General features: G+C 34.8%; 2 protein-coding genes across 2 annotated transcripts; one reads left to right on the forward strand and one right to left on the reverse strand.

Annotated features, from left to right (window-relative positions):
- Positions 1-6399: 6399 nt before the first annotated feature.
- On the reverse strand, positions 6400-9970 carry LOC149381939 (SEC14 cytosolic factor family protein / phosphoglyceride transfer family protein). Its single transcript, XM_089601935.1, has 7 exons — positions 9786-9970; positions 8792-9280; positions 8555-8706; positions 8331-8426; positions 7728-7984; positions 7078-7298; positions 6400-7009 (listed from the first exon to the last, which is right to left on the reverse strand). The coding sequence occupies exons 2-7, from the start codon at positions 9152-9154 to the stop codon at positions 6632-6634; spliced, it is 1467 nt and encodes a 488-aa protein (XP_089458061.1). The 5' UTR covers positions 9155-9280; positions 9786-9970; the 3' UTR covers positions 6400-6631.
- Positions 9971-12536: 2566 nt separating this feature from the next.
- Positions 12537-14239, forward strand: LOC149381940 (uncharacterized). Its single transcript, XM_089630003.1, has one exon. The coding sequence runs from the start codon at positions 12607-12609 to the stop codon at positions 13984-13986; it is 1380 nt and encodes a 459-aa protein (XP_089486129.1). The 5' UTR covers positions 12537-12606; the 3' UTR covers positions 13987-14239.
- Positions 14240-15519: the final 1280 nt, after the last annotated feature.

Below are 15519 nucleotides of genomic sequence, written 5' to 3' on the forward strand. Positions count from 1 at the left end.
TCTAATTTTACGGATATATCGACATATATTCTATAACAATTTAAATATTGATTATCGATTATATCGGTGATACTGACGGATATATTGACAAAATCTTATAATAAAATATGTACCATTATTTATATTTTTTTAATTTCTAATGAAACAATCAAATTTAAAATATATCTATAACTTTTTTCTTATAGATATACATTATTAATATTTATATTACTTTTTTAATATTAAAAAATGTAATAAAATAATTTTTTTTCAAAGAAATGTAATATTTTTCTACTACATTATAAATATTCTTTAAAATAATAAAAATAAATAATATTATATATTTAATTATTTAGTCTATTAGTATAGATATTATATAGAGAGATATCATCGATATTTTGAACCTTCATCATCCATATACACCATATTTGCAGGATCATATATTGTTGTGAAGAAACCGTCTACGAACATCATATTTACGTAGCAGCGTCAAGTCTTATTACAAGCTAGTACATCTCAAGTCTTAACTCCAAGTTGTCAATCTTTATGATTCATGTACCTTATAAGTTATAACCACTTGAATAAAGAATATTTACGAAATATTAAAGTTTCCCCACGATCAGCTAGCTAGGCAAAAATAGTTTTAAGATATTTTGGATAATTCTAGCACTATACATACTATTATTATACAAGAAGGGTCATCTAGTTGATCAAAATTAATCAAATCGTTTTCTTCTTTTTATTATAATATATGTAATTCCACCATCTTCCAGCAATATGCCAAAGTTGGCTTGGTCGTGTGGCTTCATTCACGGAAGTTGTACACCAATACATGTATCATTATATATCTAATATCTACAAATGGAAAATGATAAGTGCATTAGTGGCCGTGATTGCTGACCACAAATATTATCCCAACTACATGCAGGCTTCGATGTGTCATTAATTGGTGAAATGGTGATAGGGATTAGTGAGAATTACACGTGACAATAAATTTAAAAACTTACAAAATATTTTAGATGAATTTCTTATGTTCAAATTGGACTTTTAGCCTATTTTCGGACATAAATATGATTACACAATTTTTTTTTTTTAAATTCACACTTTTCTATCTCTCTAAATTTTCTATTTGAACACTTTTGAAGATCTTCGATGATTTTCGATGATCTTCTATGACTTTCAATTAACACGCTCAAAACTCATTTAAAAAAAATCAAATTTTAATTTTTTACTATATTAGGAATTTCATAGCCAACCATCGCAAATCGTCGTTATCCATCGCAAAACGTCGTTAATCATGGCTAACCGTCGCAACCTTCCGCAAAAAATTGGGAAAAAAAAGCAATAGCGACTACAAACAGAGTCGATGTTGCTCTTTTCCAGTTTTTTGCGATAGTTTGGATGATTAGTGATTATTAGCGACAATATGCGATGGTTGGTTAGCGATGAAATTCATCATTTTCTTCAATGATATAGTCAAAATAAAAATTAAAAAAATGATTTTTTTAAAGAAAATTATACCAATTAAGACACTTGAAACGTTGATATTGCAAAGTAGCTAATGTTGATCTCTCTCTCTCTCTCTGCGTGTTGATTTTGTTTGTTTTTGAGTTGCTGAATGCTCATGGCGTTCACTTTCGTTCACATAGAACCGCTTAAAGATTTTTTTTTTCATTTGAAGAATCTACGAATTCGTTTGAAGATTTATTGACATTTTGTCAATTTATTGACATAGATGTCAATAAATCTTCAAAGATTTTGGGAATTCGTTGAAGATTTTGAGTCTATTAAGGATTTATTGACATACATAGAATTTATTGACAAAGATGTCAATGAATTTTCGAAGAAATACCCAGAATCTTTGAAGATTTATTGACATCTATATCAATAAATCTTCAGACGAATTCCCAAATTTTTTAAATGAAAAAAATAAAAAATATCTTCAAACGGTTCTATGAGAACGAAAGTGTTCTATGAGAACGAAAGTGAACCCGAGAGAATTCATCAACTTAAAAACAAAAAAAATCAGCCACGAGAGAGAGGATAAAAAAAGTAAATACGAAAATTGAGTAATCATAATTTTGAATTAAAATAGACTTATTAAATTTTTGTTTAAAATTATTAAGAAGATCGTACTTGTGGTATAATCTCTATATTATAAACAAGTATTGACAGCCACAAAAAGACACCCTCCGAAAACTTATTTTGAACAACTTAAAAATAAAAATAAAAATAAAAAATCACTGGACTTTGGTAGGAGTCATGGCTCTGCTCGTATGAGGAGATGGCTCGAGGACATGGAATGAGAATGGCGAGGATATGGAACCTCCACTCGTTAAGATGTATATTTGGAGATCCACTTTTTGGTGTCTTTAGTGAGCTTGACCTTCCAAGGGGTTGGGTACCCAATAAGAATACGAGTTAATACCAAAACAATTATTTCAGTGTCACTGTCACTGTCACTGCATGAATAATAAATATTACTAATTGAATAATATGTACGTTAATTGTCGCGTATCATTTTTATTTTTAGCGCGTTCTACTTCTACCATGCCGTGACTTCGTAAAACATCGACACGTCTAACTTTTATATCGTTTTTTTATTTTAGAAAAAAAAATTACAGGGTTTTTTGCGATTTTCCATAATAACAATTGCAATTCTTGCATACTAAACGAAGTCATAAAGTCGTGACTTTTTTTTTTTTTTTTTGCTACTCTCTTTGTTTTGGTGGGTTCGTCCTTCGTATATGGGAAAACACTAATTTCTTTTAGTGGGTTCTAACTTCTAATGAAATCTCAGCATATTTTTTTTCCCGGAAAAAATAAAGAGAACATATAAAATAATTTTATTCCTAACCCGTGTATATACCCCCCCAAAAAAAAGCATATTTCATAAATAATTATGGTACTCAATTTCTTTGTGTGTGTAATTTATATATCTTAAATTCATCATTCATCTTTATGAAAATTATTTATATATACTTTGTATTTATACATAATATTTTTGCAATCTCGTTTATGTGTCTGGAAAAATAAAGAACAAAGAAGTTAACCAAGCATATATAAATTGAAAAAAAATTGAAAAATCTGTATAAAAGCTCTGATTTTTGTACTGTTTGACTGCAAACGTCAGCCGTCCTGATCTGTTCGGAAACCCAAAGGTCACCGTTCCAACCAAGTTTCCACATTTTGGAAAAAGGCAAAGAAAAGACGTCAATTAACATTGACAAAAGACAAACAAAGTGGTATTTGCCACAAATAATTTAATAATACCCACAAAGTGCACTTCAACGTCAAATAACAACAATATGGTGCTGCTTTCTGGGGCATGCATTTATTTATATCCGGACTAATACGTGCTTCATTATGAGACTTGTTTGAGCCTAAGTAAACTATTCACCGTATATATACATGCAATTAGTTACTTAAATGTTATCGCTCGAAAATGACAACCTAATAATAACCACCACATAGCGTCTACATGACTTGATAAGTTCTGATGAGCTTGCAAGAAGCGATTAGTATTTACGAACCATGAATGTGAGAGAGACACTTTTTTGCCCTTAACCACAATAGAATGAACTCAAAGAGAGTATTTAAGAAGGTGACATGTAGGCAATTCTTAGGGCTTTTAGCCACACTTGTGTCTGAATATGTATGATTTATGGGACCTTTTATAGCGCGTGCTAGATCAATTGGGTAAATTATTCCTCGTTGCAGAGTCTTGGTTTTACACCTCCTTGGAATTCATAAGTTGAAAGGATATCTTATCCCATAGACATAGACGAAGATACGTTGACTCCAAGCGGGGGCTTTAGCCCCCTCCCCATGACTTTTTTTTAAAACATAATTTTTAGCCATGACTCATTCAATAAAATAAATTCTCATCCATAATTTATTTATAAAACAAATTCCCCCTATAACCTTAATGACAAGTTAACAAAAAATTACCAATAATAGAGCTTTTTTATAATTAAAAAAAATGTGAATATACCTGTCCTCGTCTCAGGCAAGAATTTAGATTCAGCCTGCACCCTAAAAAACTTTTATATTTAGCCACCCTTCTAGCTATTTTCTGGCTTTGTACTTGCATGTAGATATATAATTGGTTTCCTTTTGGTAAAAAATTAATTATGCCCCAGGGTGCCTCTTCGATGACTCACCTCACTCGTAGACGTGAAGATCGCATGTGATATAGCTTTTTCATTAACTAATCGCAAAAATAGTGTGTCTAAATTTTTTATTGTCAAAATAATATTTTTCAAATTGTAATTAAACAATTATTTTTCTTGATTTGTTTTTTCAAAATAGTATTTTTCAAATTGTAAACAATGATTTTTCTTGATTTGTTTTTGCTATTTTTGGCTCTTTTAAGTGATGTTTATTGTTTAATATTTCATTTATAAGGAAAATAATCTCAAATAACTCGTTAAAGTTAGATAAATATTATTTAACAAGATTTAAATAGTCACTATTCTTAAAGTGTTAAGCTTTAAAGATATTATTCATGTAATTTTCTCCTCAACCACTTAGGTCATTTGCGGACCTTGACGAGCTCTGAGCCCATATTGCTCTTAGGCCTTGTTATACGTAACAGATCTTTGAAATATCTTTAACACTAATTTGTTGAGTTGTGAAACCTAATTTATTGAAAGTTACTATGTTGAAATCCCTTACGACAATTATGCGTGGATCTCAAAATTGCAGAAGATAGTAGCTCTCTTTAATTGCGAGGCCGAGTATATAGCTGTGACATAGGCCATAAAGGAGATGATGTGAGTGAAGCAAGACAACAAGGGTAGTGTGATATATTGTGATAGCCAGAGTTCCTTTCATTTGGAAAACCGTTATCCATGTTTGGACGAAACATATACACCTCTGATATCACTTCATCATATTGGCCTTGGAAAATGGAATACTAGTACTTGAGAAGATCCCAGAGAATCAAAAATCTAGTAGAGATGCTAACACAAATTTGATAAGTTAAAGTTGTATGTCACTTCAGTTGGACTCCTTAGATGAGGATCGAAGCCGCCACTGCATATGAGATTAGTCTCCAAGCGGGAGATTGTTGAGTTTTGGAGCCTAATTTATTGAAAATGATTACGAAGACCTTATGACGATTAGAGCGAAAGTGAGATTGTCAACACAACTCTTGATTTGAATTATTAGTGGTTTGCAACTGCAAAGTGGACGCAGCTTTCGCGTTTAGAGTGGACCAAATAAATCTGTGTGTTATTTTGTTTTTTACGGTCTTAGTTTTTTTTTATTAGGTCTAATTTAAGGCTAAAACTTATAACTATACTTTAAGAAACACAAACAACAAGAGATCGAGTGCGAAGGAATAGATGAAAAATTACTCCACTTTGTTTTTAAATTTCATCTTACACTAATGTTGAGTTATAGGAAGAGAGATAATATAATTTCAATCCCTTATCTATATATAAAAAAGCTTATTGGTTTCGTAGATTGATTTGGACTCGATTCTCAAAGGTACAAGATCAAATTAATAGTGCGTTTATTCACTACTAGTCATACTATTAATTATTACTGAATTCCAGCAACCACACTTTTTTGTCATATATGGTATTTTAGTTAGCCAAGAAAACAAGTACCTTCCAGTGCTATAAGTACGCCAACCCACTAAGCACGTTTATATGTATTTTTTATTTGGTACTACTAATTATGTCCTCGCACTTCTTGATGATGTACAAATTTATAAACCTAATGATGAATATCATCATCAGGGTCAAAGCACTACAACTATAATGTTATCCTAATATTGCGTAATTAATATTTAAAAACTCACATCTCAATTCATAATATATATTTAACTTAATTTTGCTTTATAGTACATATATCACTTGTTTGTAGTGGCATGGAAGTTCATAGTACTGTTTAGACATCCATGAAAAGAGTTCGAAGTTCTAAGGATAGCCAATATAAAGAGCACGATGAGACAGAATAACACGTACTTGAGTGTTTAGTTATAGTCTTCTTCTTATTCGCCACAACCATCTTTCTAATTTCTTACTACCCTTTTCAGCACAACACGTACAAAAAGACTACCCCCCACCCAAAAAAAAAAAAAAAAACTCATTCACATCAAGACTTGACTTGAATTTCCGAGTGTTACGGTATTGTGTATTCCACTTGGTCTATAACTCTATATACATGTGACAAATGATACCGATTTTTTTTTTTTTTTTTAAAGGGATTCTGAGTTTATCCTTTTTTTTAGTTAGCATCCCCTGTAACCGCAAAATCGATCCTTCAGTTTTGAATTGATGTCATATTTACTTATTTTGTTGCTGGTTTTTTTTTTTAAGATATTGTATACAGTTCACAAGAGAAGCAAAACAAAAGCCTAAATATATAGATAACAGCTTCTTAGCAACAGTAATTTTCAGAGCCAAAAAAAATACAAAGATTTATATTTTTGCACTGACAAATTAAGTTTATAATAAAAATTTCATACAGCAGCGAAATGATTCTGGCAACAATGACATAATTACAAATTCAGTGGAAAAAAAAAATGTGTAAACTCACAAACTATGTTACCAACCTATATTCTCTGAAACTATATATATATATCAAAGCAATCAAACAGCTTCACTTATTTCATACCCATGTGGAAGAGGAAGATAAACCGTCATGTAGAAGTGAAGAAGGGTCGGCTTTCGGGGTCATAAATTCCAGCAGCAAGAGCTATGAAAACCCAAATCATGAGAACACTTATCACAACGGTTCTCAGGACCTGGTCACAGTTTAGATCCGAATCAGCACCGTCGGTCTCGTTAGTGGTGTCCAGTGACATTCGGTCTTTGCCATCAAAACCATCCTCCGGTGATTCTGTTCCGACGGTCCCATTTCTACGGCGAGACAAACTTAAACAGCCAATTGCCAAGCATTTATCACACGTGCATTTTCCATCGAGATACGACGGGAGTACCTCGAGGTACTCAGAAAGAACCTTCAGGAACAAGTCACCTTCGACTTTCAACTTCTTTCGTGTAACGGGTTTTAGCATCTGCGAATTTTCCGTTCACGTCAAGCAATAATAATTTCAACTGAAATCGGTTTATTTTAAGGCATTACCTGTATGAAAGTTTGAGCGATGACACGAAGAACCGGTGGAAGTCGTACGATGAACAAACAGCCGAGACGGTTCGGGAAGTGGTCTTGTAAGAGAGTAGAACAGGTTCTCATGATTTGCATGGGCACTCTGAGCGGAGTCAAGCCGTCACAGTCCACCAGAACTGTCATTTCGGGAGATTCTGCGTCAAGCAGTTCCAACACTCCATGCTCTACCTGAGATACTGCAATTGCCAACAATTCATTCATGTAAAAAGACCACATTGAAGCAGGCGTAAAATCTTATCAATCTCCAGAAAATGATAAATACAAACAGACAGCAGAGAAGCCCACAAATGAAGCTTTAGATAGAGACCACCGGGAGATTGATTATTGACACAGCTACGTATAAGAATGAACCAGAGACTAAAGTATATTTCATCAGTCTACAACAAAGATTTTGATGACAGAAGGCTCGGTAAGAAATTTGACGTGGTTGTCGTTTTAGTTCCCCGAATTTTGCAATCTTCTCTACTCTCTCTCAAGTTACTACCGATTTTCGACATAGTGAATTTCTGGTTTTCCGCATATATCTGTGCGTTCTTTGTTTCGTATTTAATTGCTTCACTGTCATCGATTTCTAACAGAAGTTAGACCCAAGTTAAGAACGTTACTGATTGCTTGAGCAAAACGTGGCCTATCAGAAGGTGGCATAGTACTGCAAGCAAGACCAAGGCGTACGATGAGGCAAGGTCGTTGTTTGACATCGAATCCGTGCCAGTAAACCATATTTGACCACGGCTCGAGCTCTTCTGGCGAGAGAATTCTGTAGGTGTCCCTCCATCGTACTGTTTTCGTGATTGAAGATACGAAGCACGGAAAGTCGCCATTTGCAGCTGTGTAGAACCTACGGAGCTCATCCTCGTTGATTCTGCAGAAAACACCATAATGCCATCGTCGGTAATAATAATGGAGCTAGAAACCCAAACACGATCACTTCTAAATAGTTAGAAACACACATAAAACTTCTACATGACTATGATCACGATTTACACCTCTATACGAGTCTCTGTTTCAGTGTTTCTATAAGGCATGAAGCTTGGGTTAATAAGCTGCTTCGCTCTTATTTTAAGGACGTAACATCATTAAAAAAGACTTGATGGATTCCAAACGATATATTTTCAAATAAGATATTCTTTTTTAAGAATTATATCAAATAACTTCTACGAAATCTTATACATGAAAATTCAACTTTCCTTCGAGAACTTTCACATCACCTTTCTGGCAATACGACTCCTTGCTTTTCCAGCATGTCATACAGCTGAGTAGTCCAGATTTCAGATCCTGAACTCTGAGGAATTTCAGCACTAACTCTGCATTAACATAAAATCCAAAAAAAAAAAAAAAAAAAAAAAAAAATTGAGAAAAAGAGCGATTGGTAAATGTTCAGGGTGAGCCAAACAAATCACGGATGAACTTTTTAAAATCATTCATGAAGCACCTTGTCTCCACTTCATCCTGTACAGATATCTCTGAACGCACATCTGAACTCGGATCATCCTCGGGTACACTATCAGGCGCCACATTGTTTGATTCCGGTTCCACCGTGAAAGCCGTTGCAATGGAGAGAGCAAGCATTGGCCTTGAAAACATCTAGAAAGAGTAGACATTCAGAAAATCTTCATCATAACCGTACATTGACAACAAAAGGCAGCGAGAATTTCAAAGGACAATAAACCTCTACGCCTCTGACCAAGCCCTTGAAGGGAGAAAATCTCTGAATCCACTTGAACGGCGGATAACTCAGAATCTGCAAAGCCTGAATGCCACGCCACACGAACGGACACTTGGCCTTTGAGAACCTCCGAGCTGTTTCTAGCGCGGCGACTTTCAGTAGAAACAATGCTATATCGCCAACAAAACCGCTTCCAATTTTACCACGGCCTATCAAAGCCGCGTGCCTGGACAAAGGTTGTGAAGACTGAGACTCCTTCTGAATCGAAGCAACCGGACCCCTTTTCGACACTTTGTTTTCAGAGATAACAATGCTGGCTTTGTTGGTGTTCTTAGTGAACACGGAACCATTCAAAGAATCTCCCATTGGGTCCAACTTTCAAGAGTCTCGATGAAGTTAGGTGTGATGGTTAAAATACATTCGCCGTAGAACGCCACTTGAGAATGGCAAGTCCAGAGATTAAGTTAATATAGATAGCTCAAACCAGAGAGTCTGCAACATAACAATAGATAACGAAATAGAAGTGTTAAGATTGTGTGGGCATTTGATCGAGACACCTCTAGATCGAGCTCTTCTACGACATTTGTGCTGAGTCTTTCTTATTGAAGTTAGAAAGATTTAAATTTATTCATTCAAAATCATATGAATATTGAAGGATCGGCAGAGACCATGAAAAATGTAAAAGCAAGCCAATGATAGTTTTTTCTTCGACCACGTTTTTCAAAAAGACGATGTCACCACAGCTTATTATTTTTTGTTTAGTATATCGGATATATAATTTACAAAGCCACAATTTTACTAAAATAGTAATGATTACCGACAACCAAGCTCGATAGAAAACAAAAATTCAATGAATTTTTGTTGTAATGTAATGATCATGTAACATTTTCAATGGAAAACAAATTCAAATCGCATCTCAAATCTCGAACCTCGGACGATTTATCAACGTCAAAACATAAATTGAAAAGCATCAAACTTCAAGACGTTATCGAGTTACCTGAACAGAAAGAAAGAGAGAGACATCGATAATAGTTCCGAGAAAGTGATCGCGAGCTTTCTTCTTGTCGTTTTCCGGTCCGCGTTCAGATCAGTGATCAATTCCGATTCACGCTTCGCCACGAGAATAGCGTGATGGTTAACGGCAACAGTTTTGAAGCGAGTGAAATGGACGAACTATGAAGAAGGTCGGAGGAGATATTGGGCCCACCTAGCACGTGGACTTTCATCCATTTGACTCCTCTTTCTGATCCACGGTGACACGTGACACGTCCACTTTCCTGGAAATTACCCCAGCTTCACATTTGTTCCGTGACTATACAACTTCTAGTTGTTCGTTCCGAGAATAACTGATTTTATTCTGAGGATACCTTAATTTTACAATTTGTTCTTGTTTTTTCCGTGAATATCCCACGGCTTCTCTCGTCCTAAGGAGGACAAAGTTTTTTTCCCATATTTTTTGTTACTTTTACTTACTTATGATAATTTTTTTTTATTGTATTATATTTGTTCATTTTTTTTTAATAAATATCCCAAACTTAGGAGGTGTTTTTCATGGAAACATAATTCGTAATTCATAAAACGTAAGCTAGTGAGTCACTAGTAGTGACATTTTTTGGGCTTGCTTTTAGAAAGTATATATTGCACATTTCATAAATAACTACTTTACAAAATAAACTAATCTCGACTATTTTTCTAAAATCGAAAATTTACCATTAAATAAGTTAAATATAGCAGTTTGTAACATTATTAGCTTTTCCGTTAAAAAAAAAAACCCTACAGTCTCTACTCTACTCTTGGGTTTTTTTTTTTTTTTTTTTTTTCTAAAATCCGTCAGATGCGCACACTTACACCTTGTTTGGTATGAAATTTTTTGGAGAGATGGATTAGGATAAATGGATTTGGGAAGATGGATTGTGTTTATTTGTTGTTTGTTATTAAAGAGAGAAAGATTGTGAGGGATGGAGGGATGAATTTATATCCATGAGACCCACTAAAAATGCTCTCCTCTCATTTTGCTCTCCTCTCATTTTGCACGGATTGAAGAAGGGAGAGCAACAAATTTTTATAAAATTACAAAACTAACCTTTGTTGATGACAAACTTTGTAATATCCATATAATATATTATAGTAAAAATGACTCTTTCACTTCCATAATTTCATCTATATAATATATTATAGTTAAAATAATAATCTTTTGAACGTAAAAAAAAAGTACAAGAAGTTATAATATTTATAATTTTTGTAGGATAATTACTTTTGTTTAAATACTTTATCATATATGCAATTTTGCATTTAATAACATTATATATATATATATATATATATATATTGAAATAACAATAACATTATATATATATAATATAGCTATTCAGCTACGTAATTGCATGCATATGACTTTTATAATATAAATAAAATATGTGCAAATTAAATATCAATTTTATAATATATATGGGTATTATTTGTACTTTACCATACTAAAAATTAATCACTCTCTTATTTTCTCTATTCATACGGTTACACCCATATTATTTGAATTCATCTACGGAATATTAATTTTTTATATTGCAAATAGGTCATCTGGTTATTTTGATTTGTTTAGTATTTCCAAGTATACACAAAAAAAATAAGAGATTTGTAAGTAACTAGGCCACTTTAAACATGCGATTTTGGATCTAGCCTATGTTTGACAATTTTTAGGGATATAGCCAAATGACTTATGTGGCAATAATTAAGGTCTGATTTGCCCTTATTTATAAACAAATTCGTCACTTTCTCTCTCTTATTTTTTTTCAAATATTTTTTTTTTGCATCAAAACTTCAAAAATTCGTATCTTTCTCATACGAACTCGAAATTGAGTGATTTCAGATCCTACAAATTGAGTGATTACGAATTTGTTAATAAATAAGTGCAAATTAGATCTTAATTATTGCCACGTAAACTTGTTGGCTATTTCCCTAAAAATTGTGAAACATAGGCTAAAAACAAATTTCATAGTTTCATTTTGGCTATTTTGCTACACTGCCCAAAAAATAAAATAAATAAAAAATAAAAATTGGTCATTGCTTGCTTAAACACGCTTCGAGTTTGTTGTCGTACATCCCCTTAAATATCCTTACCGTTTCTCTTTGACTTCACCATTAGCTTCTTTGACGGTTTCTGACACCGATACAGTATATAATGAATAAGTTAACAAATTAAACCATGCACATGAGGAAATTCTTATATTAAATTACGAAGTCTATAATTAACTGAATTACCATACATGGAAAGGGATATTCACATCATGATGCACCATAGTATAGCTCATAATAAATCTCTCTCTTCATCCGAAATCTTATCCTATACAGTAAAATATATTGTAATCATAAGAAATACATCGATATCTTTCTCTCTCTTAAAAAATGAATTCACATACAATTTTTTTTTTTTTTTGTAATGATATAATTTACATTATCATATTTCAAGAGAATACACGTGGTATATATCGGTGGGAATGCACGAAATCAGGTCGAACGAAAATAAAGGGGAAAAGTTAGGTGGGTGTATGTCATTTTTATCAATTATATATCGAGATGTAACCATTGAAATATTACTCAATACAAAGATATTAAATTGCTGTTTGAATTATATAATTTTTTAATAAAAATACAGCCCTTTTTTATGACCACCATATAATCACGTCATCCTTTTCCGTAAGGGAGGGAACCACTATATAAAGGGCTCTAATACCATGCAAATCAAAAATCATAACACACTTGAAAGCATTAGAACCTATCTAAGCAAACACAAGTTAAAAAGGCTGAGCGCTTGCCAAAGAATGGTGAGCTCTCAGATAGTTTACTATGCCATGGCAATCTGCCTGGTAGCCACAGCTATGGCTGCCGATTACAAACCCTACGTCTACTCTTCCCCACCGCCACCAAAACAGGTGGTTTATCCTTCACCACCAAAATACATCAGATCTCCTCCGTACCAATACAAATCACCACCGCTGCCATCCCCATCACCTCCGCCGCCATATGTTTACAAATCCCTGCCACCACCATCCCCATCACCTCCGCCGCCATATGTTTACAAATCTCCGCCACCACCATCCCCGTCACCACCGCCGCCCTACGTTTACAAATCCCCGCCCCCTCCCAAGAAATCACCGCCACCTCCGTACGTCTACAAGTCACCACCTCCACCTTCACCGTCTCCACCACCACCGTACGTCTACAAATCTCCACCTCCTCCTTCTCCATCGCCTCCTCCGCCTTACATCTACAAGTCTCCACCACCACCATCCCCATCCCCGCCACCACCGTATGTCTACAAATCTCCACCACCACCGTCTCCATCCCCACCACCACCATATGTCTACAAGTCTCCACCACCACCGTCCCCATCCCCGCCACCACCGTATGTCTACAAATCTCCACCACCACCGTCTCCATCCCCACCACCACCATATGTCTACAAGTCTCCACCACCACCGTCCCCATCCCCGCCACCACCGTATGTCTACAAATCTCCACCACCACCGTCTCCATCCCCACCACCACCATATGTCTACAAGTCTCCACCACCACCGTCCCCATCCCCGCCACCACCGTATGTCTACAAATCTCCACCACCACCGTCTCCATCCCCACCACCACCATATGTCTACAAGTCTCCACCACCACCGTCCCCATCCCCGCCACCACCGTATGTCTACAAATCTCCACCACCACCGTCTCCATCCCCACCACCACCATATGTCTACAAGTCTCCACCACCACCTTCCCCATCCCCGCCACCACCGTATGTGTACAAATCTCCGCCTCCACCATCACCGTCTCCTCCACCACCGTATGTGTACAAATCTCCGCCTCCACCATCACCGTCTCCTCCACCTCCGTATGTCTACAAGTCTCCACCACCACCATCGCCATCCCCGCCACCACCGTACGTCTACAAGTCTCCACCACCGCCATCACCGTCTCCTCCACCTCCGTATGTCTACAAGTCTCCTCCGCCGCCATCTCCATCCCCACCGCCCCCATATGTTTACAAGTCTCCACCACCACCATATCCGTCTCCGCCACCCTCGTATGTTTACAAGTCTCCGCCATCGCCGTCTTCATCACCACCGCCTCTGTATGTCCAAAAGTCTTCATCACCGCCGACTCCCAGATATTATTACCGATCGCCGCCGCCTCCCACGCGTTACTAAGCATATTTTAAATTTGTGTTTGCCATATAATGATTTTTATACTTGCATAAGTCGTTTTCCATTTGGGTTTGAATAATGTTTTTTTTTCTTCTTCTTCATGATTTGTCTTTCATATATGAGCCATTATACCTTTCTAGAGGGCCTCTATTTTCATTAAGGTTTCGAAATCATCTCGTGTACGTATTATCGAGTGTACTACATTAATTTATGAAATTCTAAATGTTTTGATCCTTATAAAAGTGTTCCCTATCGAAATGACACTTAAATAATAGATGGATCCTTACAAAAGGAGAAAAAGTGCAGAATATAGACTAGAGATGTGAGTAAAATGATAATGTTATTTGATCTTTTAACAGTATGAGTATAAATGAGCATTGAGTGGATATTATACATTAATATTGTATCACTCGACGTTATTTTACATTACGTGTGTGTGAAAGAAATAATATAAGGTGTTTCTTGATACGAGTCACGAGTACTTGATATATCACGACATTTTTTTATTACACATATGGCTGTATTTATGTTGAAAAACCATTGCGATTTTTCCACCACACACAATCTCGAACCCACGGTGACTTGTTACTCTTAGAAAAAAAAAAAAAAAAAATTAATCATTGTCGGTTCAGCATTTTGTGTAGTAAAAAAAATTGCAAAAAATGTTTCCACCACGCGAGATGTATCCCAAAATAACTAATCTTAGTAGAAATTTTAGTCATCATGGATTCGACGTCTTGCAAAAAAAAAAAAGCAGAAGAGAAAAGAAAAACTCAAACCCTTAAATAATAATAATAATAATAAAATCATAAAATGACAAAAGAGATGCTTCCTTGACCCCCAATATGGATTCACATGACGAGCATATGATATACAAAAAGAGGACGAGAGAAAAAAGAAACATGAGTGTTAGTGAGTAGTGATGTCTGTCATTCTCCTTTATTTTTTCACACTAAAAACTCTTCCGAACCTTCATAACCTCCAAATATAAATAAATAAATAAAACTCAAACTATGGCAATAGATGCTGGCTTCCTCAACCCACAGTTGGATTTACACGAAGAGCGCATGAACAATTCCGCAAAAATATCTAGCCAAACGTAAAATTAGAATAAATGAAAGCGAAATTTCAACGGAATGACATTTATTCGAGGTTATATCAATACAAATTAGTCTAACCATGCTTTTTTTTCCTTTTCTTTTTGCATTAGGTATTAAAAGTAATGCATATAGATATGACTAGTTCCTCACAAATGACATTACAAACTTTGGCTATTTAGACAAAATAATTCGTCAAATATGACTAGTTCCTCACAATTGATCTTTAATTTCAATAGCTTCAATATATATAAAAAAATTATTCAATAATTTATTTGAAGAACATAATTTTAAGAGTATTTTTTATTTTTATTTTTATTTTTTGGCGTGTAAAACTCGACCAAATTATTTAGTTGGTCAAAATTGGCATTCATCGTAACCACAAAGTTTAATTGAGGTATAAATATTAACTACATATGTGATGATTTTGTCAAACGTA

The sequence above is a fragment of the Urtica dioica genome, chromosome 11 (genome assembly GCF_054948205.1).
Source record: "Urtica dioica subsp. dioica isolate 48M chromosome 11, U.dioica_male_clone48M_v1_H2, whole genome shotgun sequence".
NCBI classification, from domain to species: domain Eukaryota; kingdom Viridiplantae; phylum Streptophyta; class Magnoliopsida; order Rosales; family Urticaceae; genus Urtica; species Urtica dioica.

Coding starts and splice junctions, on each gene's coding strand:
- LOC149381940 (XM_089630003.1), top strand. CDS start 12,607: ATGGTGAGCTCTCAGATAGTTTACTATGCCATGGCAATCTGCCTGGTA.
- LOC149381939 (XM_089601935.1), bottom strand. CDS start 9,154: ATGGGAGATTCTTTGAATGGTTCCGTGTTCACTAAGAACACCAACAAA. Junction 8,427..8,554: donor CAGGATGAAGTGGAGACAAG/GTGCTTCATGAA, acceptor ATGTTAATGCAG/AGTTAGTGCTGAAATTCCTC. Junction 7,985..8,330: donor GGAGTCGTATTGCCAGAAAG/GTGATGTGAAAG, acceptor TGTTTTCTGCAG/AATCAACGAGGATGAGCTCC.